The sequence below is a fragment of the Scyliorhinus torazame genome, chromosome 19 (genome assembly GCF_047496885.1).
Source record: "Scyliorhinus torazame isolate Kashiwa2021f chromosome 19, sScyTor2.1, whole genome shotgun sequence".
NCBI lineage: Eukaryota > Metazoa > Chordata > Chondrichthyes > Carcharhiniformes > Scyliorhinidae > Scyliorhinus > Scyliorhinus torazame.
The window spans coordinates 142849355-142874919 of record NC_092725.1 but is presented as its reverse complement, the minus strand read 5'-3'; the positions used below and the strand labels follow the sequence as shown (position 1 = coordinate 142874919).

The window sequence follows — 25565 nt, the reverse complement described above, 5'->3', positions numbered from 1 at the left end:
CCTCTTTCCCCCCCCCCCCTCCTCCTCCCCCCCAGGTACCCCCCTCAGGTACCCCGCTCGGGGGCAGAGTCCCTCTCCCCACCCCCTCCCCCCCCCCAGGGGCAGGGAGCGGGGGACACAGTTCCTCCCCCCCGGGGGTGCACTTTGTGTAGGGGGGGGGAGCAGTTTGTCCCGGGGGGCTGGGTAGGGGGGGGAGCAGTTTGTCCCGGGGGGCTGGGTAGGGGGGGTGCAGTTTGTCCCGGGGGGGGGTGCAGTTTGTCCCGGGGGGGGGTGCAGTTTGTCCCGGGGGGGGGTGCAGTTTGTCCCGGGGGGGGGTGCAGTTTGTCCCGGGGGGGGGGGGTGCAGTTTGTCCCGGGGGGGGGGGTGCAGTTTGTCCCGGGGGGGGGTGCAGTTTGTCCCGGGGGGGGTGCAGTTTGTCCCGGGGGGGGTGCAGTTTGTCCCGGGGGGGGGGGTGCAGTTTGTCCCGGGGGGGGGTGCAGTTTGTCCCGGGGGGGGTGCAGTTTGTCCCGGGGGGGGGGTGCAGTTTGTCCCGGGGGGGGGGTGCAGTTTGTCCCGGGGGGGGGGTGCAGTTTGTCCCGGGGGGGGGGTGCAGTTTGTCCCGGGGGGGGGGTGCAGTTTGTCCCGGGGGGGGGTACAGTTTGTCCCGGGGGGGTGCAGGTTGTCCCGGGGGGACTGGGTTGGTGGGTGCAGTTTGTCCCGGGGGGACTGGGTTGGTGGGTGCAGTTTGTCCCGGGGGGACTGGGTTGGTGGGTGCAGTTTGTCCCGGGGGGCTGGGTAGGGGGGTGCAGTTTGTCCCGGGGGGCTGGGTAGGGGGGTGCAGTTTGTCCCGGGGGGGGTTGCAGTTTGTCCCGGGGGGGCTGGGTAGGGGGGTGCAGTTTGTCCCGGGGGGGGGGGCTGGGTAGGGGGGTGCAGTTTGTCCTGGGGGGCTGGGTAGGGGGTGCAGTTTGTCCCGGGGGGCTGGGTAGGGGGTGCAGTTTGTCCCGGGGGGCTGGGTAGGGGGGTGCAGTTTGTCCGGGGGGGCTGGGTAGGGGGGTGCAGTTTGTCCCGGGGGGGGGGGCTGGGTAGGGGGGTGCAGTTTGTCCCGGGGGGGGGCTGGGTAGGGGGGTGCAGTTTGTCCCGGGGGGGCGGGGTTGGGTAGGGGGGTGCAGTTTGTCCCGGGGGGGGGGGCTGGGTAGGGGGGTGCAGTTTGTCCTGGGGGGGGGGCTGGGTAGGGGGGTGTAGTTTGCCCCGGGGGGGGGGGCTGGTTGGGGGGATGCAGTTTGTCCCGGGGGGGGCTGGTTAGGGGGATGCAGTTTGTCCCGGGGGGGGCTGCGTAGGGGGTGAAGTTTGTCCCGGGGGGGGGGGCTGGGTAGGGGGGTGCAGTTTGTCCCAGGGGGGGTGCTGGGTAGGGGTGTGCAGTTTGTCCTGGGGGTGCTGGGTAGGGGGGTTCAGTTTGTCCCGGGGGGGCTGGGTAGGGGGTGCAGTTTGTCTGGGGGGGGGGGCTGGGTAGGGGGGTGCAGTTTGTCCCGGGGGGGCTGGGTAGGGGGGTGCAGTTTGTCCCGGGGGGGCTGGGCAGGGGGGTGCAGTTTGTCCCGGGGGGGCTGGGTAGGGGGTGCAGTTTGTCCGGGGGGGGAGGGAGAGGGGTTGCAGTTTGTCCAGTGGGGGGGGGAGAGGGGTTGCAGTTTGTCCGGGGGGGGTGAGAGGGGTTGCAGTATGAACGGGGGGTGGGGGGAAGAGAGGTGCAGTTTGTCCCGGGGGCAGGCGGGGGTACAGTTTGTCCCGGGGGGAGGAGGGGGTACAGTCTGTCCCGGGGGGGAGGAGGGGGTACAGTTTGTCCCAGGGGGGAGGAGGGGGTACAGTTTGTCCCGGGGGGAGGAGGGATGTACAGTTTGTCCCGGGGGGAGGAGGGGGTACAGTTTGTCCCGGGGGGAGGAGGGGGTGCAGTTTGTCCTGGGGTCAGGCGGGGGTACAGTTTGTCCCGGGGGGAGGAGGGGGCACAGTTTGTCCCATGGGGGAGGAGGGGTACAGTTTGTCCCCGGGGGAAGAGGGGGTACAGTTTGTCCCGGGGGGAGGAGGGGGTACAGTTTGTCCCGGGGGGAGGAGGGGGTGCAGTTTGTCCCGGGGGGAGGAGGGGGCACAGTTTTGCCCGGGGGGGGAGGAGCGGGTACAGTTTGTCCCGGGGGGAGGAGGGGGTGCAGTTTGTCCCAGGGGGAGGCGGGGGTGCAGTTTGTCCCGGGGGCAGGCGGGGGGTGCAGTTTGTCCCGGGGGGAGGAGGGGGTACAGTTTGTCCTGGGGGGAGTAGGGGGTACAGTTTTGCCCGGGGTGGGAGGAGGGGTTACAGATTTGCCCGGGGAGATGGGGGTTCAGTTTTGCCCGGGGGGAAGAGGGGGTACAGTTTGTCCCGGGGGGGAGGGGGTACAGCTTGTCCTGGGGGAGGGGGCGCAGTTTGTCCCGGTGAGGGGGGGGGGGCGGTAGGGGTACCGTTCGTTCAGGGGGAGGCAGTAAAGTCTGTCCCGGGGGTCGGGGTGTATGAGGGGTTAAGTCTGTTCTGGGGTGGGGAGTAAGGGGGTTAGGGGGGTGCAGTTTGTCCCGGGGGGAGGAGGGGGTACAGTTTGTCCCGGGGGCAGGTGGGGGTACAGTTTGTCCCGGGGCAGGCGGGGGTACAGTTTGTCCCGGGGGCAGGTGGGGGTACAGTTTTGCCCGGGGGGAGGAGGGGGTACAGTTTGTCCCGGGGGGGAGGAGGGGGTACAGTTTGTCCCGGGGGGAGGAGGGGGTACAGTTTGTCCCGGGGGGAGGAGGGGGTACAGTTTGTCCCGGGGGGGAGGAGGCGGTACAGTTTGTCCCAGGGGGAGGAGGGGGTACAGTTTGTCCCGGGGGGAGGAGGGATGTACAGTTTGTCCCGGGGGGAGGAGGGGGTACAGTTTGTCCCGGGGGGAGGAGGGGTTACAGTTTGTCCTGGGGTCAGGCGGGGGTACAGTTTGTCCCGGGGGGAGGAAGGAGCACAGTTTTGCCCGGGGGGGGGGAGCGGGTACAGTTTGCCCCGGGGGGAGGAGGGGGTGCAGTTTGTCCCGGGGGGAGGAGGGGGTACAGTTTGTCCTGGGGGGAGGAGGGGGTACAGTTTTGCCCGGGGTGGGAGGAGGGGGTACAGATTTGCCCGGGGAGATGGGGGTTCAGTTTTGCTCGGGGGGAGGAGGGGGTACAGTTTGTCCCGGGGGAGGAGGGGGTACAGCTTGTCCTGGGGGAGGGGGCGCAGTTTGTCCCGGGGAGGGGGGGTAGGGGTACAGTTCGTTCAGGGGGAGGCAGTAATGTCTGTCCCGGGGGTCGGGGTGTATGAGGGGTTATGTCTGTTCTGGGGTGGGGAGTAAGGGGGTAAAACCTGTCCTGGGGGGGGGGTGCAGGTGGTAAAGTTAGACCCGGTGGTAGGGGTAAGGGATAAAGTCTGTCCTGGGGGGGGGGGGGCTGTAGGGGGTAAAACCAGTCCCAGGTGTAGCGGGTAAGGGGTTAAAGTCTGTCCTGGGGGGTACATTCTATCCTGGGGGGGGGGGGAGATAAGGGGTTAAAGTCTGTCCCATGGGTGTAGGAGGTAAGGGGGTAAAGCCTGTCCCGGGGTAAAGCCTGTTCCGGGTGGTGTTGGGAGTGGGAATGGGATAAGGTCTGTGTAGGGGGCAAAGTCTGTCCGGCGGGGAGTAAGGGGGTAAAGTCTGACCCGGGGGGGGGGGGAGAGAATAGGGGGTAAAGTCGGACCCGGGGGGGAGAATAGGGGGTACAGTTCTGACGCGGGGTGGGGGGGGGGAGAATAGGGGGTACAGTTTGTCCCGGGGGGAGGAGGGGGTACAGTCTGTCCCGGGGGGGAAGAGGGGGTACAGTTTGTCCCAGGGGGGAGGAGGGGGTACAGTTTGTCCCGGGGGGAGGAGGGATGTACAGTTTGTCCCGGGGGGAGGAGGGGGTACAGTTTGTCCCGGGGGGAGGAGGGGGTACAGTTTGTCCCGGGGGGAGGAGGGATGTACAGTTTGTCCCGGGGGGAGGAGGGGGCACAGTTTGTCCCATGGGGGAGGAGGGGTACAGTTTGTCCCCGGGGGAAGAGGGGGTACAGTTTGTCCCGGGGGGAGGAGGGGGTACAGTTTGTCCCGGGGGGAGGAGGGGGTGCAGTTTGTCCCGGGGGGAGGAGGGGGCACAGTTTTGCCCGGGGGGGAGGAGCGGGTACAGTTTGTCCCTGGGGGAGGAGGGGGTGCAGTTTGTCCCAGGGGGAGGCGGGGGTGCAGTTTGTCCCGGGGGCAGGCGGGGGTGCAGTTTGTCCCGGGGGGAGGAGGGGGTACAGTTTGTCCTGGGGGAGGAGGGGGTACAGTTTTGCCCGGGGTGGGAGGAGGGGTTACAGATTTGCCCGGGGAGATGGGGGTTCAGTTTTGCCCGGGGGGAAGAGGGGGTACAGTTTGTCCCGGGGGGGAGGGGGTACAGCTTGTCCTGGGGGAGGGGGCGCAGTTTGTCCCGGTGAGGGGGGGGGGGCGGTAGGGGTACCGTTCGTTCAGGGGGAGGCAGTAAAGTCTGTCCCGGGGGTCGGGGTGTATGAGGGGTTAAGTCTGTTCTGGGGTGGGGAGTAAGGGGGTTAGGGGGGTGCAGTTTGTCCCGGGGGGAGGAGGGGGTACAGTTTGTCCCGGGGGCAGGTGGGGGTACAGTTTGTCCCGGGGCAGGCGGGGGTACAGTTTGTCCCGGGGGCAGGTGGGGGTACAGTTTTGCCCGGGGGGAGGAGGGGGTACAGTTTGTCCCGGGGGGAGGAGGGGGTACAGTTTGTCCCGGGGGGAGGAGGGGGTACAGTTTGTCCCGGGGGGAGGAGGGGGTACAGTTTGTCCCAGGGGGAGGAGGGGGTACAGTTTGTCCCGGGGGGAGGAGGGATGTACAGTTTGTCCCGGGGGGAGGAGGGGGTACAGTTTGTCCCGGGGGGAGGAGGGGTTACAGTTTGTCCTGGGGTCAGGCGGGGGTACAGTTTGTCCCGGGGGGAGGAAGGGGCACAGTTTTGCCCGGGGGGGGGAGCGGGTACAGTTTGCCCCGGGGGGAGGAGGGGGTGCAGTTTGCCCCGGGGGGAGGAGCGGGTGCAGTTTGCCCCGGGGGGAGGAGGGGGTGCAGTTTGTCCCGGGGGGAGGAGGGGGTACAGTTTGTCCTGGGGGGAGGAGGGGGTACAGTTTTGCCCGGGGTGGGAGGAGGGGGTACAGATTTGCCCGGGGAGATGGGGGTTCAGTTTTGCTCGGGGGGAGGAGGGGGTACAGTTTGTCCCGGGGGGAGGAGGGGGTACAGCTTGTCCTGGGGGAGGGGGCGCAGTTTGTCCCGGGGAGGGGGGTAGGGGTACAGTTCGTTCAGGGGGAGGCAGTAATGTCTGTCCCGGGGGTCGGGGTGTATGAGGGGTTATGTCTGTTCTGGGGTGGGGAGTAAGGGGGTAAAACCTGTCCTGGGGGGGGGGGGTGCAGGTGGTAAAGTTAGTCCCGGTGGTAGGGGTAAGGGGTAAAGTCTGTCCTGGGGGGGGGGGGCTGTAGGGGGTAAAACCAGTCCCAGGTGTAGCGGGTAAGGGGTTAAAGTCTGTCCTGGGGGGTACATTCTATCCTGGGGGGGGGGGGAGATAAGGGGTTAAAGTCTGTCCCATGGGTGTAGGAGGTAAGGGGGTAAAGCCTGTCCCGGGGTAAAGCCTGTTCCGGGTGGTGTTGGGAGTGGGAATGGGGTAAGGTCTGTGTAGGGGCAAAGTCTGTCCGGCTGGGAGTAAGGGGGTAAAGTCTGACCCGGGGGGGGGGGGAGAGAGAATAGGGGGTAAAGTCGGACCCGGGGGGGAGAATAGGGGGTACAGAATAGGGGGTACAGTTCTGACGCGGGGGGGGGGGGGGTCATCAGGGGGAAAGGGAGCGTTCCTTGGATTAACTGATGATCAGTTTGGAGGCTGAATGATGTGCTGCCGGTCACAATCCTTGTCATTGTGAGGCTGGAATGGGCGGAGATGCAGCCCGGGGATTCTGACCTGAATGTTACAATTATAATGATGTGCGCATTTTTTCCCGTTTTGTGTAATCTGGGATAAAGGATCCAATGGGTGTAAAGGCTGCGCCGGTTTGGGGTTTAATAGCGGCAGAGCCACAGAACAGACACAGAATCAGGCCGCATGACTGATCTGGAAGTGGACAGGGGCACTGGGTGGGGGTGGCTGAACGAAGGACAAACTGACTTTGTTCTGTTCTGCGGGTTGCCTGCCTTAAAGGGATATGTTAAACATATCTGCAAGCGCCTGGACATCTTAATTCGGATTTTAACCTTCGATGCTTTCACCATTTACTCTTTTTTTTGGTATACATGGAACTTTCTAACACCACCTTAATAATGGAAAAATATTCCGGACTCATGCCCACTCTAGAATGTCAACTTTAACTTATTGGCAAATAAGAAGAATATGGACAATGTGTAAAGTGTTTAGCTAGCTTTAATTTGCCAAGATAGCAGGTCCTGCTTGTCCCTTTTCGTTTGCTTTTTGCTGTAACAAAAACTTTTTTTTTTTGTCCTTCAACTCCTCCCCCTCTTCCCCGGCATATGCATCATCAATCACATAGTTGCAACTTTCAACTACCATCCCGACACCGTGAAAATGGCTACAGCCATTCCTGAAGGCTTTCACTATGAGACCAGATACGTTGTCTTGAACTACTTGGGACTGGTTTCACAAGAAAAGACTCCAGAGCAATTAGGAGAAGGTAATTTCAAAAAAGTGTTTAGAAAACATAAAAGCAAGTTTCTTAAAATTGTGTGTGGACTGATTTGTGTATTGTTTTCAAATAAAATGTTACCGTAATTGATGTAGCTACAAGAGCTGTGCCATAAAGTAGTAGTCTATCCTCAAACACACTTGGCAAATTTTGTTCCATTTGTACTTTGGCCGAATTTTAAAGAAGCACAGACTTTTATTGATTGCATTAGGAACAAGCTGAGTTTATATTTTACAAGCAGTAGTAGTTTTGGACTCTGTTATGCTGCCTTGATAAATTATTAGTTTTTGGACAGTAAGCCTTCTGATAGGTTATGCATGACTACAAAAAACCTGTCTACTCGATTTCTGCATGATGTGTTATGAATTCTGACAACATGTCATAGGTTATTAGTTTAAAGTGCACTGCTTTGGAAACGCAAAAGTCTTGATAGACGGGCAATAATTATTTGTTTTTACAAGGTTTAACATGAAATGTGGAAGCTGAACCAATGATGTGAAAGTTGGAGGAATCTTTGTCAATTCAATTTGAATGCATCGCTGATTTAATTCATTAGGCTAGTAGAGGGATTACCTTCAATTGCGTTTTCTTGTCCTTGCGTTTATGTTCTGTAACCTCACCGGGTTAAATTGGTGATATGCTGCTGACTGCTTTTATAGGGACGCAATCAACAGCGAGGCCACCTTTACAGAGCAATGTAGCCGAGAAAATTAAGATGGAAGTAAAAGAAGAACTCAAACTCCTGCACGATGAGATAAATAAAGGTTGGTTTAACTGATAAATACAATGAAATACAATAATAATCTTTATTATTGTCACAAGTAGGCTTACATTAACACTGCAATGAAATTACTGTGAAAAGCCCCCAGTCGCCACATTCCAGCACCTGTTCGGGTACACAGGGAGAATTTAGAATGTCCAATTCAACTAACAAGCGTGTCTTTTGGGACTTGTGGGAGGCAACCGGAGGAAACCCACGCAGTCACAGGGAGAACGTGCAGACTCCGCACAGACAGTGACCAAGCCGGGAATCGAACCTGGTTCCCTGGCGCTGTGAAGCAACAGTGCTAACCACTGTGCAACCATGCCACCATGCTGGTTTGTTATTGGTGAAGCACCACTTGAGTGCGTTCGATGACTGGATGCATTTGACTTGAAATGCAGATTGTAACAACTATCTTGATGAATAAATTAAAAGAAGGGGCTTGCTATTTATGATTCATTATCAATATAAGGATGTCAGAGCATATTGTGATGTTCTAATGTATTTGGATATGCAGAAATTCTCCTATGTTCTACTGGTGAAAGAGAAAACAATACTTCTGATGGTTGCTAGTGAATGTAATGTGAAGCCCAAGTGTAGGATTTACAATAATAATCTTTATTAGTGTCACCAGTCGGCTTACATCAACACTGCAATGAAATTACTGTGAAAATATTTTACTTAACAACGTGGATATTAGCTGGCCTAGATACAGTTATTGATACATGCACACTTGTGCTTCATAATAGTTACTTTTGCCGATAGTTATTTCCACTTTTTCGAATTTTTTAACACCTGATCTGATATGAGAAATTTTGAATTATACATGTTTGCTGTGTTTTCTGTCAATAATGTAAATTTCTGCTATGAGTTTTTTTGATCATTATCTAATTTGAATTTTAAATATTTTTTTATTGTGAAATGGCATTTTAATATCTATGAAATAACTGCCGCAGAAAAGGGCTGAACTAGGGGCCGCACAGCACGGTGGTGCAGTGGTTAGCACTGCTGCCTCACGGCGCTAAGGACCCTGGGTCACTGTCCGTGTGGAGTTTGCACATTCTCCCCGTGTCTGTGTGGGTCTCATCCCCACAACCCAAAAGATGTGCTGGGTAGGTGGATTGGTCGTGCTAAATTGCCTCTTAATAGGGGAAAAAATAATTGGACATTCTAAATTTAAAAAGAAAAGGGCTGACTTTTAGTTTCAGGATCCCATTCCTGACTTTGGGATGGGAACCTGGAGGTGGTTGTGGTGGAATTTGTATAACTTTTTTGTGCTGCAAAATACCAAAACCTAATGAAAATGTTACATTCCTCTTAATCTGGAAGTTTTGGGATCAAATTTGCAGATGTTAGTACAAAATGTATGTAAAGCAGCATAATAGCGTAACAAATGTAGGGAAAGCAACATTGTACTGTAATAAATTTAATCCCATATTAATGATCACCTCGCCACAGAGCAGGAGCTCTCTTTAAGTTCTTTGTTGTTTACAAAAAAATTTTTTTTTTTTAATTCTCTCTCTCAACTCTTTCCTTCTAGCCTTTGCCAGTACAGGATTTGAATGTCACGCTTCTCCAGTATTTAGTCCAGCAAATCCTGAAAGTTCAATAGAAGATAGCCTGGCCCAACTTGGAGAAAAAGTATTCCGGGAACTTGCTCTGCAACTGCAGACAGCACTCCAAAATATTCTCAGCAAGTGAGTTATGTGTTTCTGTTGTTTGCAGCATTGGTAAAATTCTGGTTAAATGGAAAGCACAGAGTAGCATCCCTTATAACATACACCCTACTCTCACTGCAACAAACAGAATCTCACCTTTTTTATTCCTCATTATAAAGAACAATACAGCACAGGATCAGGCCCTTCAGCCCTCCAAGCCTGGACAGGTCATGATACCAACCTTGGCCAAATCCCTCAGCACTTCCTTGTGCTGTATCCCTCTACACCCATCCTATCCACGCCTTTTGAACGCCATTAATGTATCTGCTTCCACAACCTCCCCTGGCAGTGCGTTCCAGGCACTCACCACCCACTGCATTTAAATTAAAAAAACACTGCCTCGCACACCTCCTCTAAATATTGCCCCATGGACCTTAAACCTATGACCCCTGGTGACTGACCCCTCCACCCTGGGAAAGAGTGCCTGCCCATCCACTCTATCCATGCCTTTCATAATCTTGTAGACCTCTATCGGGTCACCCTTCTACCTCTGTCTTTCTAATGAAAACAGTCCGAGTCTTTTCAGCCTCTCCACATAGCTAACGCCCTCCTCTGCACCCTCTCCAAAGCTTCCATGTCTTTCTGGTAGTGTGGCGACCAGAATTATGCGCAATATTCCAAGTGTGGCCTTACAAGGTTCTATATAACTGGAGCATGACTTGCCAGTTTTTATACTCTATGCCCCGTCCAATGAAGGCAAGCATTCTGTATGCTTTCTTGACTGCCTTGTCCACTTGTGTTGCCACTTTCAAAGATCTGTGGACCTGCACGCCCAGATCTCTCTGACTTTCTACATTCCTAAGAGTTTTGCCATTTACGGTATATTTTCTCTCGTGTTAGACCTATCACATTGTCCGGATTAAACTCCATTTGCCATTTCTCTGCCCAAGTCTCCAACCTATCTATGTCCTGCTGTATCCTCTGCAGATAAGTAACCAATAAGAAACCTTGAGCACCAGTTGGTCAGTTCTGGGCAGGCAACCTTGTTAGAGCTTGGCCAGCATCACTTTGAACTCTCTCCCTAGAGAAACAACTGGTCTCCACTGGCTTAAACTGACGTAACGAAGATTGGATTGGAAATAATAAAATCACTTCTCTGCCACAACTCAATTCATCCTATCAAATATGTCGTGCAAAAATACTTTATGTAGACAGCCCACTATATAAGCAGGAGTGTTATGAGTATGTAATATCAAGCAGGTATGCAAAGTAATTTTCAGGATATTGCCTTGAAATTGTTTGCTGACGGCTTTGATGACTATCTACCAACATCAACGGGTTTATTTTGTGAACATCTCACCATTGTAGGGAATTGACTGCATGGATTTGCACTAACCTTTGAATTTGGCTGCATGTGAGAGTTAAGGGAGCTTTGAATGGGGAGGAGAGAGAGGGCAGGATGGGTAGATGTGAACCATTTTTATTATGTAATGCAAGTTCATAATCTACAAGAAACGCTCGTTATTCTAATAATTGTTTGGAAAAAAGTTCAAAACTTTATTTAACATAGCTAGGGATCTTTCCAAGTAGCAAAGTAGCTTTCATTAACAACAATAGAATTAATATCTGCTAAATTTGTTTGATGCATTATACCATATTGCACACTTGCCATTTGTTTATTTTGTAAGCAATTAACTCATACCAAAATTTAATTGGATCATGTAGTGAAAAAAACAAAATTAAGTATGTCAAATGTTCATGCATTTCTGATACATCTCTAAATCTTCCCTGCACTTGCTTCAAATAACATAGTGAGAAGAACTGCATGCAGTACTCTTCAAATAACAGTGAGAAGAACTGCATGCAGTACTCTTCAAATAACATAGTGAGAAGAACTGCATGCAGTACTCTTTAGTGCGGTTGGGCATGGGTTCGCATACCTACCCAATTTGTTTTTAAATTCTATCTGCCTAGGAGTGAAGCCTCGTGCTTGGTGTGCTTTATTGTGGCCTTGCTATCCTGTGGTGCTACTTAATTGATGTATCTCAGATTCCTTTTCTTCCCCCGAGCCCACCTAGACTTGCACCTTCCATGTGATAAATTCTGGGGAGTCCGGGGTCGCACGGAGGCGCAGTGGTTAGCACTGCTAACTCACGGTGCCGAGGACCCGGGTTCAATCCCCGCCCCGGGTCACTGTCCGTGTGGAGTTTGCACATTCTCCCCGTGTCTGCGTGGGTCTCGCTCCCACAACCCAAAAATGTGCAGGTCAGGTGGATTGGCCACACTAAATTGCCCCTTAATTGAGGGGGGGGAAAAAATTGGGTACTCTAAATTTATATATTAAAAAAAAATTCCAGGGAGTCCGAGTTGGTGCGACAGAATGCACTTTTACATGTTGTAGCCAAGAATAGTGCTGGTCGAGGCTCCAATTTCTTTCCATCACATGACCGGCCTCGACACTCTGCACTACTGCCTGCCATTGGCAGGATTGAAAAGTTTATACTTAACCTGCTTGGCCATGCTGTTAACATAACTTCCTTGACCATCACCTCCTCGGACAGGATTTTCTGGCTCTGCTCAACACCTGGATCATCCAGTCCAGTCCACTTTGGCTGGGTTGCCAAATCTCCTGTGGTGGTCCCGCCACAGCAAGGCTGGAAAAACCTGGCCCTGGAGTGGAACCGTAACAGCCTCCCCGAACAGGTGCCGGAATGTGGCGACTCGGGGCTTTTCACAGTAACTTCATTTGAAGCCTACTTGTGACAAGCCATTTTCATTTCATTTCACTTGAACCCTAAGCTCCTCGCTCAAGAGGCAGGGACGCCACCCACTGCATCACAAGACCTGCCTTCCTTCTACCACTCCAAATGACGATCCTCCACTCCCATTCTGCTGTCACTCTTGAAACCAGCTAGCAATCTGTTCTCCATTTGTACTCTGATTCCACATCCCTCTCTGAAACGCTCCTGTTAGACTCTAACGTTAACACTGCTCCTCTTTCCACACATGCTACCAGACCTGCTGAGTTTTTCCAGCACTATTTATTTCAGATTGCTAGCATCCACAGTATTTTTCTTTCATTCCATTCCTTTATTCCCTTCTCTTCTGTCTATTTTAATATCCGGTTATTTGAATTCCCCCATGATGATTGTGGTTTTCACTACCCTAGTTCGTCTACGTAATCTTTCTCCACCTCCCTTGCACTGTTGGGTGGCCTGTAGACCTCTCTGTTACGTTTTATTTCTATCTCTGGGTTCAATTTTTAAAAATAAATTTAGAGTACCCAATTAAGGTACAATTTAGCGTGGCTAATCCACCTACCCTGCACATCTTTGGTTGTGGGGTGAGACCCACGCAAACACGGTGAGAATGTGCAGACTCCACACGGACAGTGACAGATCGAACCCAGGCCCTCGGGCAGCAGTGCCGCCTTGATTCAATTTTTATCTTGTTGATCATTGTTCCTTTCCCCCCCACTTCTATTGTTATCTCTGATCTCGCTACTTTACCTCCCTTCTTGTTGTTTCTCGATACGTTATACCTACAATGCTTAATTCCCAGTTCAGGCGTTCTGTAGCCGAGTCTCCGTAATCTCTGGTGTCTGCTTCCTCCCAAAGCATGATTGTTCGTAATAAAACAGGAGAACTGGAGGAAAAGTGTGCATTGCTGTACAGACATTGAACTTATTTTTAATAGGATTTCCTCTCACTTTATGTTGAACCATCTTTTTAGACAACCATTCAAAAATACTACTTCCCTTTGTTTTTGCCCACGGTAACTGGGTGTCAGTGGCTAGGCCAGCATTTATTGACCTTGGACAGATGTTGATGAACCACTGCCTTGAACCACTGCAGGCCACGTGTTGTAGGTACACCCACTATGCTATTAGGAAGGAAGTTCCAGGCCCAGTGACCGTGAAGGAGCAGTGATATAGCCCTTAAGTCAGGATGGCGTGTGACATCGAGGGGAACATGCAGGTGGTGGTGTCACCATGCATCTGCTGCACTTGTCCTTCTACATGGTAATGGTTGGGGGTTTGGATGTTGCTGTTGAAGGAGCCTTGGTGAGTTGCTGTAGTGCATCTTGTAGATGGCGTACATCGGTGGTGGAAGGGATGCCAATTAAGCAGGCTGCTTTCTCCTGGACAGTGTTGAGCTTGAGTGTTGTTGGAGCTGCACTCATCCAGGCAAGTATTCCATCACACTCCTGGTGACATCTGCCTTGTAGGTGGTGAGCAGCTTTTGGGGAGTCAGTAGGTGAGTTATCCGCTGTAGAATTCCCAGCCCCTGATCTGTTCTTGCAGCCACAGTATTTGTGTGGTTGCCCCAGTCAGTTTGGTAACCTCCAGGATGATATTGGGTGATTCAGCGATGGTTCAATTCTCTCTTGTTAAAGATGGTTTTTGCCTGGCACTTGAGTAATGCAAATATTAGTTGCCACGATTGTACAGGTCTTAGTGGAATCATTGTTCCTATGTCCTCTTGCCTGGTTTTGTTTACATTTAGACTGCTTTTGTTTCTTGTAGATACTTTTATTAATCTAAAACTCTTTCCACCTCCCGATATATATCCTTCCCACTTCAATATGGAGCCCATCCCATTTGCACAGCTTCCTGTCCCAGAATTGGTGCCAGTGTCCGATGAAAAGGAACACTCTCTTGCACATCAGCCCTTCAACTACATGTTAATTCCCAATGATCTAATTTGTACTGGCAATAATCCAGAGATTATTACCTTTTTTAGGATCTACTTTCTAATTTAGAGCTGAAATCCTTATTCTCGTTCAGCAGGACCTCCTCACTGTTCCTACCTATGCCGTTTTGTTTCAGCAAGGACCACAACAACTGGATTTACTCCCCTCCCTTTCCAAGTTCCTTTAAAAAAAAAAAAAAAATTTTTTTTTAAATTTCCCAATCGAGGGGCAATTTAGCGTGGCCGGCACATCTTTGGTTGTGGGTGTGAGACCCACCAGACACTGGAGAATGCGCAAACTCCACATTGGACAGTGGCCCGAGGCCGGGATTGAACCCGGGTCCTCGGTGCCGTGAGACAGCAGTGCTAACCACTGCGCCACCGTGCAGCTCTTAACTTTCCTTTTAGTTGCTGTGATATATCCATATCCTGGTATCAGGTAGGTAACACCCTTCAGGATTCTCGTCTTTAGCTTTTAAACAATGCTATTTCTCTCCCCTAATAATCAGTCCGCTATTACTACCATATTTCTGTTCTCTCTCTTTCACTCGTCCTGCAAAGCCTTCTGAATTACTGTGCTTGAGTCTGCATTGTGGCTGTCCTTTTCTGCAGTCTTTCTCCTGCCTTCACAGGTAGCGAGTACATTGTATCTGCTGGACAGACCTAGTGTTTGCAGGACCTCCTGTTCAACCTCTTCTATATCCCAGCTCCCTATCAGTCAAACCCTCCCTTTCTTAAACTTATCGTTTTCCCTGACATTTGCTCATATTCTGGATAAATCTGTCTAGAAACCATCTCCGCAATATGTCTTTGACTCGCATTCCAGCTTGGTGAATTTGAGCCAAAGAGATTTGAGGTGGAGACATCTCATGGAATCATGCAATATAATAAAATCATATCATGGTTCCAGCACAGGAGGAGGCCATTCAATCCTTGTGCTTGCGCAGGCTGCCTGCAAGAGCAATTCGCTGAGTGCCACTCTTTCCTGTAACCCTGCAATTTTTTCCTCTTCAGATAATGATTCACTTCTGTTTGAAAGTCACAGTTGAATCTGCCTCTGCTGCCCTCTTAGGCAGTGCATTCTGAATCCTCATTCTCCTGCAGACATGTTTGCTTGCAACAGTCTCACCATCCACAAACTCCCACATTCTGCAGTCCAGACTCTCACCTACTCTGTCATACCTCAGACTTCCTTTATTTAATTGATTCAAGTCTTTTTCAGTCATTATTTGTAGTTGTATTGTCACGTGAGAGTACCTTTAAGAAAGGGGTGTTTATCAAATAGCTGCAGTGATGTCAGAGTGTGGGTGGAGCTGGACTGTCTGTCAACTTTTGGTTTTGAGCTGGCAGCTACAGTGTGTGTTTAGTTTAGTTTTCAGAGTTGGAGCCACACCCAGCCAAAAAAGGTGTAATTTTGATCTCCCTCTGCATGAAAAGAATGTCTTCCGATCACTTGCTAATTTAAAAGTGATAACTGCTCACAGTAGAGAATTTAAATCTGCTGCCTTTGTTAAAGAGGGTATTTGTCTTTGTTGCTAGGAAAGATTAAGGGTTACTTACAGAGTACTGTATTCTTTGGGGGGGGGGAGTATTTGAGTTGATAGTTGCTAATATGTTTACTGTGTGTTTATAAAATTTTAACTGGATTCATAGAATAATTATTGTTTTGTTTTAAAAGTACTTTCGATCTCTGTTGCATCACACCTGTAGAATGGGCCCTTGAGCTCCCCATAACCAAAATCTGTTAAAAGTTGTGGGTCAGATGAACTCCATGATACACTTGGTTCTCTTAAACCCCAGCCCCGTAATAACATAAAGTAGTTTTAACAAGTTGAGCTGTAAATTACTGGACTTTCACTTTCACGGTCCCAGTTTGAACTTCTATTTTGGAGGGGGGTGGAACTCTCATCCAATCAACAACTTGCTTACCTAAATAATGCTTCTGGATTTCAGCTCTTGGGCCTGATTGTCCCACAATCTCATTCAGACCTCATCTTTTAGAAGACCAGATTTGCACCCCTTCTGTCACTGCACCAAAGTCCCTCACTCACCAAATTCCCAAGTTAAAGCAGCACTCCTTCAAGCTGAATTTTGTGTGACTTACAAAGGAGCAGAAAGAATGTAACATAAACCTTTCCAAAGGTTTATTAAAAAATAACTCCGCTTATCCCTGCTGCCTCACGGCGCCGAGGTCCTAGGTTCGATCCCGGCTCTGGGTCACTGTCCGTGTGGAGTGTGCACATTCTCCCCGTGTTTGACTGGGTTTCGCCCCCACAACCCAAAGATGTGCAGTGTGGGTGGATTGGCCACGCTAAATTGCCCCTTAATTGGAAAAAATGAATTGGGTATTCTAAATTTCTAAAAAAAAAAAATAAGATTTCTGCAGGTGTTGGGTTAGTCAGATCGTGACCAGCGTCTGTAAGATGAATCCTGAATTTAATTAAGTCTTACACCCTCCTGTGGTGGGGAAGAGACAAATTGGTGAGAAGACGAACTGCTACACCATGAATTAGATTGCATTTACCTCTGCCTTTATTTTTTTTATTTTTTATAAATTTGGAGTACCCAATTATTTTATTTTTTTTCCAATTAAGGGACAATTTAGCGTGGGTAATCCACCTACCTGCACATCTTTGGGTTGTGGGGGTGAAACCCACGCAGACATGGGGAGTATGTGCAAACTCCACATGGACAGTGACCCAGAGCCGGGAGTCGAACCCGGGTCCTCAGTGCCGTAGGCAGCAATGCTAACCACTGTGCTACGTGCCGCCCCGCCTTCTGCCTTTGTATAGCACTTTTTTAAAAGTAGAAAAACATCCCCCACCCCGCCCCAAGACAGTACACAATTGTAATTTAACAAAAGGGTCAAAGAGGTGGCGAGGCATTAGTCAGCAATAAATATTGTTTATGTTGTTTTTGTGCAAGAGGAATGTTTTAAATTAAAATTGGTCTCTCCCAATTCCCATTTCCATTACGGATACTTAAGCGTTTCTTTGAATTATTAAATACAAATTCCAATTCTGTATTGCAATCAAACGCTGTATAGCTTCACTCCTCTATTTGTGTCATTTTACAGGCCACTTGAGTATCAGGTTTTCAAAGAACAAGTGAATCAAGTTGCCAGCCACACCAGTGGATGGAATAAGGTAAGAATAGTTTAAAGTTCCAAACAAGATAGCCATGGACCTGAATCTAGTCCTAGTATCAAGACCGTGAGAAGCAGAGTTGCTATTCCACAGCCTGCTGTGTGCAAATGGAAACGATTTAACGAAGCGGCTTGTGGGCAGTGCTGAAATTGTCTTTCAGTCAACAGCTCCCAATGCTTCATGTGACTAAGAAATATGTAGATGGTTAATGTAGGAATAGACTCTTCAAACCATTTGTATTTATTTTAAAGTGCTGGAAATATGCTCCTTAATTCTGTAATGATTCAGAATCTCCCTCATGTTGGTGGCTCCTTTAAGGGTTGTAGTCAATGAGGAGCCCCGGAAAGGTAAGTCCAAAGTAGTTTATTTCCTACTCGCAGTTCGGAAAAACAGCAACTAAGCAACACTCCAGTCCCAACTGGGGCCTTCCTGAGATGCCGGCTCCCTCTTGGGCTGACTTTTATCTCGGGGGAATTAGCGAGCTCCGCTGTTGGGCCTCCGCCCAACAGCAAGGGAGCTCGTATTCCATGAGCCTCGATTCGGTCATCCTCATGGAGGTTATAACACCCCTCTCTCCTCAATGTCTGCAAGTCCCTCTGTCAAAGGGAGTGGAGGAGACTGTCTCCTCCACTTTGTGATTGAGCCTCTGGCTGTTGTGGGCCTGGGTTGGGGGATGTGTAGCATGTCGGGAAATGTTGTTTTCACGTCGATTGGCTGGGAGGTACCGTCGGCGACCGCGAATTAGCCTGTTGTCCGAACACATGGATACCCGAGTTTCCATGTTGGATCCTGAATCTTCCACCTCCTGCATCTGTGTCAGAGCCCTTAAGAAGAGATGTCCTCAGGCCCTCTTGCGCCAGGCAGGCAGAGCTGTGAAACGGTTCCTCCGATGGGGTCGGTCCTAATGCTAGCTCCCTGCTTGGGACGTAGTCCAGATCCTTCTGCACTGCCCGTTCTTGTGTTTTTACCATACAAGATACCGGTCAAGTCTGTATCACCATGGTTCCTGGTATCCAGCGGGCACCATCTCCAGGTTTCGGATGTATGCCATGTACCCTAGTCGGAAACTTCTGTCCTGCGTCCAGCTGCTTCGGTACTGCCTCTGGAGGACTTGTGTCCTTTCCACTTTGCCGCTGATATCGGGGAACATTAGGCTACGGTGTCTTCTAGCTTCTGGCCCATCAGCAGTTCCGCCGGTACCGCTCTGGGTTTAAGTGTGGCATGGTATGGTACCTGAACAAAAAATGTGCCTCCATGGATCCTGCTTTCTCATACCTTTCTTGAAAGTCTGCACTGCTCATTCAGCCAGACCATTTGAGGAAGGATGGTATGGGGCTGTCTGGATGTGCTTCATCCCATTTGTCTTCATGAAGAGTGCAAACACCTCGCTAGTGAGTGGGGTACCATTGCCCATGTCTAATACCTCTAAGATGCCATGGGTACTGAATGAGATTATTAGCTTCTCCGAGACTGCATTCGATGGGCATTTAACCATTTGGAATGGACGCCCACTATCAGCAAGAACATTGAGCCTTGAAAACGTTCGGCTAAATCTGCATGCAGGCACACCCAAGGCTGGTAGGGCCATTCCCATGGGTGGAGGGGTGCGACTGGCGGGAGCTTCTGACGTTCCTGGCAGTGGTGCATTGCTGGGCCAGTCGCTCGATTTGCCATCAGGCTTGGCCACCATACGTAGCTCCTGGTCAGCATTTTCATCTTTGACACCCCCCAGGTGTCCATTGTGTAGATCTGTCTGCCCTGACTTGGAATCATAATGCGAGCTCCCTAGGAAGGTGGCGTCCTCCGAGCACTTGCTGCTTGGTCTCAGAAACTCACAGCTCCTTGAGAAGTTTCCCTTTCTGACTCTCCATGAAAGGCAACATGGCTTAACTGGGTCCTTCTGCGTCCAGTCACAGACTTGTGTGACGGTGACTGGCACGATAGCCATAAAATTTAAGGTCGATGCAACCTCGTTAGTCCTTGGTGGAGATGTCATGTCGGCAATGGCAGCCGTTGGGCTCAGAACGTGCGTGTTTATTATCTGCACCCCTGCATAATATTCAAGCATGTACTCGTACACCGCTAACAATAGGGTCAAACGCTGTATCAAGGCAGATGCTGTTGACGGAATCGCCTTGTCCGACACCCATACACGTACTGGCGGAATTTCTTCACGACAGTATTGACGGCCAGTCCTCCTTTCTCAATCTGAGCTCAGTTGAGCTCTGCAGCGGCCAAAGTTTGCGATGCAAAGGCTATTGATCTCTCCGTTCCGCCCTTGGGGTGGGATAATACCGCTCTGATTCCGTGGAGGGAGCATCACGAATGACCAAAAAGGGCTTTAAGGGGTCGTAGTTGCTCAATAAACCCGATAACGACAGTCGCTGCTTCACTTTGGCGAATACTTCTTGCGGCGCTCTCCACACCCAATGCTGGTGTTTTCTCAATAGCGCATGTAGCGGTGTTAGGATGGTTGCCAAGTAGGGATAAATTCCTCCTGTAATAATCACGAGTCATAAGAACAACCGCAATTTGGTCATGTTCTCGGACGTGGAGGTTTGTTTGATTGCTCGCATCTTCTCTACTGTGTGCAAACCGGCTCGGTTAACACGGTGCCCTAAGTACATGACTACTTTTGCATGAAAAAAAAGTGCATTTTCCTCTCTTAAGCAGGCGCCTGTCTCGGAAAACCAGCGGAGGACTTCCTCCAAGTTGCTCAGGTGCTCCTTTTTGGTGGCTCTGATGATCAGGACATCATCCAAGTAAACCGCCACCCGCGGTCGTCCTTGGAGAGTGTTCTCCATGACTCTGGAAAATAGCACAAGCCGATGATACCCCGAATGGCAACCTTGTATATTCGGAGAGGCCTCTGAGTATTAATGGTCACGAACCTTCTGGAACCCGTATCTAGCTCCATTTATTAGAGGTCTGTGTACTTCAGAGACAGAGCCCTCCAACGAGCTTTGCGCTGAGGTAATCAGTCATGGCATTGGGTTTCTGTCCAAACGAGAAACCTTGTTCACCGTTGGCTTGCAATCTCCACAATGGCGGATGGTTTAATCTGGTTTCAGTACCGAAACTACAGGCGCTGCCCAATCTGCAAATTGTACCTTGGCTTTCCAAGTGGTTGAGCTCATCCTCTACCTTTTTCAGCTATCAATGTATAGGGAACTGGATGGGCCCTGAAGTACATGAGACCTCTGGATATGTGAAACCTGGCCACTGCACCTTTGATCTTACCCAGGCCCTTGTGGAAAACCTCTGGGTACTTCCCCAGTGCCCATCCTGAAAATCTGCTGACAGTCTAATCACGGGCCAGCAGACTCTGGACAGAGCCCTTATGATTATCGAATCTGACAGACTGCTGTCCGTAGGCAACTGGGGTCATTGTTGTGCCCGCGATGGCTCGTGGCTCTCGTATATGTTGCCAACTTCGGCTCTTGTGTCCCTCACATTCAAACGCTGGATTCCCGTCCTGATTTTTTTGAACGTCTGCCAATCACTGAGACCGCAGCCCCTGTGTCCAGTTCCATTGTGAGTGGGTGACCACTCACCTCTATGGTGACTTTGATAGGGGCAACCTGCAGCAATGCAATTCAACTGCACGACTCTCCTTCATCGGGCTGCTTTAGGTGGAAGGTCCTGGTTCTAAGTGGGCGCTTGACTTGACCAGGGCGACATGCTTGTTGGCTGACCTGGTGATGCTGGTCCCTGTGGTTTCTCCAGCCCCAGGTGCAGCACCTCTTGAATCCTCCTCCATTGCTTCGGGGAGATGTCTCGCCTGGCAGCAGCGGCCCTCGTCCAACGGGTCTAGCTTGACGTTCTGGAAAGGGCTGGGTCTCAGTAGTTTTGTTCCTCGGGGGCTCTGCTCACTTGAATGGGAGGCATCCTATGCTATTTACCTCCATCTCTGAGATACTCTAGAGCCTCCTGATCTCCTCCGCGCTCTCCCCTAAAAGTCCTTTTCGGTTCAGCCAGTTTCCACTGGGTTGCCATGTCGTGAACCCCACACACAAGGCGGCCTTGCTTTTGGTGCCAAATCATGGAGAGCTTCTTGAAATGGAAGAGGACTATGAAGATGAATTGTTTTCTTACAAGTAAGAGATGTCCAGAGAGAGACATAGACAGTGTACCTACTGGACAGGATCTCACAACTGAATCTGCTGGAGAGAGCTACTTGGGAGAGTTCAAGACAAGACCGAGCAATGCTAGTGTTACCTCTGTACAGAGTTCCAGGGCCTCTAGTTAACAGCCTACAACTCTGGAACAAAGCAGTATAAAGATGATTTCAGTTATGGTTTTGTCAGTTGTGCCAATGCAAATAAGGATACAGCCCGTGTGTTACATGCAGGGAAATATTGACAAATGAGAGGAGAAGTTTCAGTTTTTGAAAAAGAAATGGTGGGTGGAAAAGTTCTTTTGAACTTGACCCCAGAGTCAGTTATTAACCCCTGAGGCTGTCAGCATTCTGGAGTAGCAACTCCCAGTCGTCTCCAGTGCTGAGTAAAATGAGCATTTTGTTGCTATTGCCCTTCATGACCACCTACATGTATCAGGTTGGATTTTCCGATTTCACAAAGGTGAACAGCACAAAGGAACTGGCTGAAGTTTTCATGTGATATGCACATTGCCCTCTCTTCCTGTGAACCTGATTGGAGGAGATTGTCAGGACCAAACAAGCTACCCTTTCACATTAAAGGTAAGCGAACGTGGCGTGGGTCACGAGGGTCGGCCAGCTTGGGTCCCGCAGGTCAACCGGTTGGCAAAAGTGGGTCTTTGGGGAGGGGGAGTTTGAAAAACACTGAACTAAAGCAGCCGGGGCCATCCTGAGATGTGGTTCCCTTTTGGGACGGCTTTTATCTCGGGGAATTAACAAGCCCCTCAGAAGGGGAGCTTGTGTTCCATGAGATTGATTGGTTGTCCCCCTGGGTCTGGTGGGGCGTATAACAGAAAGCTACAGTACTGTGATGCACCCAACAATGAGTTAGTACATGCAAATTTATCACTAAAATAGTACAAACCCTGTTACACCGGGGGCAGCATGGTGGCACAGTGGTTAGCACAGTTGCTTCACAGCTCCAGGGTCGCAGGTTCGATTCCCTGCTGGGTCACTGTCTGTGTGCAGTCTGCACATTTTCCCTGTATCTGCGTGGGTTTCCTCCGGGTGCTCCGGTTTCCTCCCACAGTCCAAAGATGTGCAAGTTAGGTGGATTGGCCACGCTAAATTGCCCTTAGTGTCCAACAAGGTTAGATGGGGTTACTGGGTTATGGGGAGGGTGGGGGTGTAGGCTTAGGCTGTTCTTTCCATGGGCCTATGCAGACTTGATGGGCCGAATGGCCTCCTGCACTGTAAAGTCTATAAATGGCCTGAAAATAGTCAACCGTTATCTTTCCCTCTCCAGTTCGTTGTATTTTAGCAGTAGCTGAACTGTTTGTAAATTGACGAGGGTTCTATGACACAGTCAAAAAACACTGATTACCAAAAGAGTAAAAAGGCCACGGATAAATTACCAGGATGCTTGACTTCCAGCACTGCAAACATTATAAATATACATATTGCAACCTTAAGATTCACTGAACTGACCCCTACATATGCGGAGCATTTTAGTGAGACTGATGCAAGTAGGGGAATCATGCCATGTGACTAATTGGAGAGCTGACCTCGTTTCTTTTGTCGTGCTATAATGTGGACCACTTTAATTTGACTTAATTGAAGCCATACTAAAAGTTTGATGCAGGAAATTAATGCTGGAGGCTTGCATATTACATTTTGTATGGAACAAAATCAATCTTGATGTTGCTTTGATCTTTTTCATTCCCTAAATACTTTCACTCATTGCAGCTGAGCTTCGACTTCCAAAGCGCACAAACAAGCCATGAATAAAAGAAAAGCCATTTCCGCTTCTCTTGTAATAAGATGGTGACTATGAAAGTTGAAGAACAAGAAATGGACATTTATTGTCTGCTGTCCCTGAAATTATTAGTTATAATTATAGTTTGTCATTGCTGATTTGGTCTCCAAAGGCAAAAATTCACACAAGTTCTCCCTGCTCTTCAAAGTTAATAAAGTAGAAATCAACGTCTGTCCCCCACTCCTCCCCTCGTAAATTCTAATGTTACCTATCTGGTCCTAGCAATGCTGTTTGCCTGTACATCAATGACCACATTTGGAAAAAGTAATCCATTTACTTGTAATGTGCTTTTGGATGTCCTGAGGTTGGGTTAAGGCACAATATAAGGGTACAGGAAGCAGCATCAACCATCTCCATAAAGTACTTGATTATCTTTGTCTATATATCTCTTGAATTAATTTGTATGAGTACAATAGAAAAAATATTTGTTCTCATTCTCAAAGTGGGAAGTTATGTGATCTGTGCTTGGTAGCTGATTCCTGCTTTGAACTGCAGTATTTTTATTACTTATTTTGTAGGTTCTGATCTCCCTAGTGTTGCTACAACAGCTGCTAACCAGTCACAGCCAGCAGCCACTAAAGGATCTGGTGGAAGTTGGAGTGAAGTACATCGAGGAGACCGATGCTGATTATATCATCCAGCAAGGAGGATGGGTAGGTTTGTCAACTAATTCCAATTTCAAAAACTTTTTGTGGCTTAATCAACGATCCAAATGCCATAGTTGGAAAGTGTTCCTTTTTTAAAAATATATTTTATTGAAATTTTTTTCCCTGAGCAACATTTTTCCCGCTTACAAAACAAGCAAAACGATAACAGTAACAAAACAGAAATTTTTAAACTTTTTAACAATAATAATAGTAGTAACAATATACAAGTAACAAAACCCCGTACTCTATTGACCTATACTCAACTGCCTCCCCCCCCCCCCCTTCTCCCCCCCCCCCCTCCCCCCTGGGTTGCTGCTGCTGGTCATCCGTCTTCCCTCTAACGTTCCCCTAGGTAGTCGAGAAATGGCTGCCACCGCCTGGTGAACCCTTGAGCCGATCCTCTCAGGGCAAAACTTTATCTGCTCCAGTTTAATAAACCCCGCCATATCGTTTACCCAGGCCTCCAGTCCGGGGGGTTTCGCCTCCTTCCACATGAGTAGGATCCTGCGCCGGGCTACGAGGGACGCAAAGGCCACGACATCGGCCTCTTTCGCCTCCTGCACTCCCGGCTCTTCCGCAACTCCAAATAGAGCTAACCCTCAGCCTGGTTTGACCCGGGCCTTCACCACCTGCGAAATCACTCCCGTCACTCCCTTTCAATACCCTTCCAGTGCCGGGCACACCCAAAACATATGTGCATGGTTTGCCGGGCTCCCGCCACACCTCCCACATTTGTCCTCCACTCCAAAGAACCTGCTCAATCTTGCCCCCGTTATGTGTGCTCTATGAATCAGGCTAAGCCTGGCGCATGAGGAAGAGGAATTTACCCTGCTTAGGGCATCAGCCCACATACCCTCCTCTATCTATCCCCTAATTCTTCTTCCCACTTTCTTTTTAGTTCGCCCACCGACTCCTCCCCCTCTTCCCTCATCTCTCTATAAATCTCTGACACCTTGCACTCTCCGACCCACACCCCTGAAAGCACCCTGTCCTGTATCCCCTGTGTCGGGAGCCGCGGAAATTCCCTCACCTGTTGTCTAGTAAACGCCCTCACCTGCATATATCTCAAGAAATTCCCCCGGGGTAACTTATACTTTTCCTCCAGTGCTCCCAAGCTCGCAAAAGTCCCACCTATGAATAAATCTCCCACCTTCCTAATTCCCAACTGGCACCAGCTCTGAAATCCTCCATCCATTCTTCCTGGGGCGAACCTATGATTGTTCCTGATAGGGGACCCCACCAGGGCTCCCCGCACCCCTCTCTGTCGCCTCCACTGTCCCCATATGTTCAGTGTTTCCCGCCACCACCGGGTTCGTGGTGTACTTTTTCGGTGAGAACGGTAGCGGCGCCGTCACCAGCGCCTCTAGACTCGTCCCTTTACAGGACTTTCTCTGCAGCCTTTTCCACGCCGCTCCCTCACCCTCCATCATCCATCTACGTATCATTGCCACATTGGCGGCCCAATAATAATCTCCCAAATTCGGTGGTGCCAGTCCTCCTCTGTCCCTACTGCGCTGCAGGAACCCCCTCCTTACTCTCGGAACTTTCCCTGCCCACACAAAGCTCGTAATGCTCCTATCTATTTTATTAAAAAAGGTCCTGGTGATTAAAATAGGGAGACATTGAAATACAAATAAGAACCTCGGGAGGACCATCATCTTAATTGCCTGCACCCTGCCCGCCAGTGATAAAGGCTGCATGTCCCATCTCTTAAAGTCCTCCTCCATTTGTCCTACCAGCCGTGTCAGATTAAGTCTGTGCAAGGTTCCCCAGCTCCTAGCGATCTGAATCCCCAAGTATCGGAAGTTTCTTTCCACTTTCCTTAGCGGTAAGCCTTCTATCTCTCTACTCTGGTCCCCTGGATGTATCACATATAATTCACTCACCCCATGTTTAACCTATACCCCGAAAATTCCCCGAACCTCCTTAAGATTCGCATAACCTCTATCATCCCCCCCGCTGGGTCCGACACGTATAGCAATAGGTCATCCGCGTATAACGAGACTCTGTGTTCTTCTCCCCCTCTAGTCACCCC

The 25565-nt window shown here is 50.3% G+C and overlaps 1 protein-coding gene across 2 annotated transcripts in view; it reads left to right on the top strand.

Moving 5' to 3' along the window:
* bcl2l13 (BCL2 like 13) overlaps positions 1-25565 on the top strand; it is a 52127-nt gene that overhangs the window by 218 nt on the left and 26344 nt on the right. For both annotated transcript variants that reach the window (XM_072485354.1, XM_072485353.1), the window contains exons 2-6: positions 6561-6701; positions 7373-7477; positions 9017-9173; positions 16902-16971; positions 23402-23536. In XM_072485354.1, coding sequence (XP_072341455.1) covers positions 6596-6701; positions 7373-7477; positions 9017-9173; positions 16902-16971; positions 23402-23536 — 573 coding nt within the window. In that variant the 5' untranslated portion in view covers positions 6561-6595. The remainder of the gene's footprint in view (positions 1-6560; positions 6702-7372; positions 7478-9016; positions 9174-16901; positions 16972-23401; positions 23537-25565) is intronic.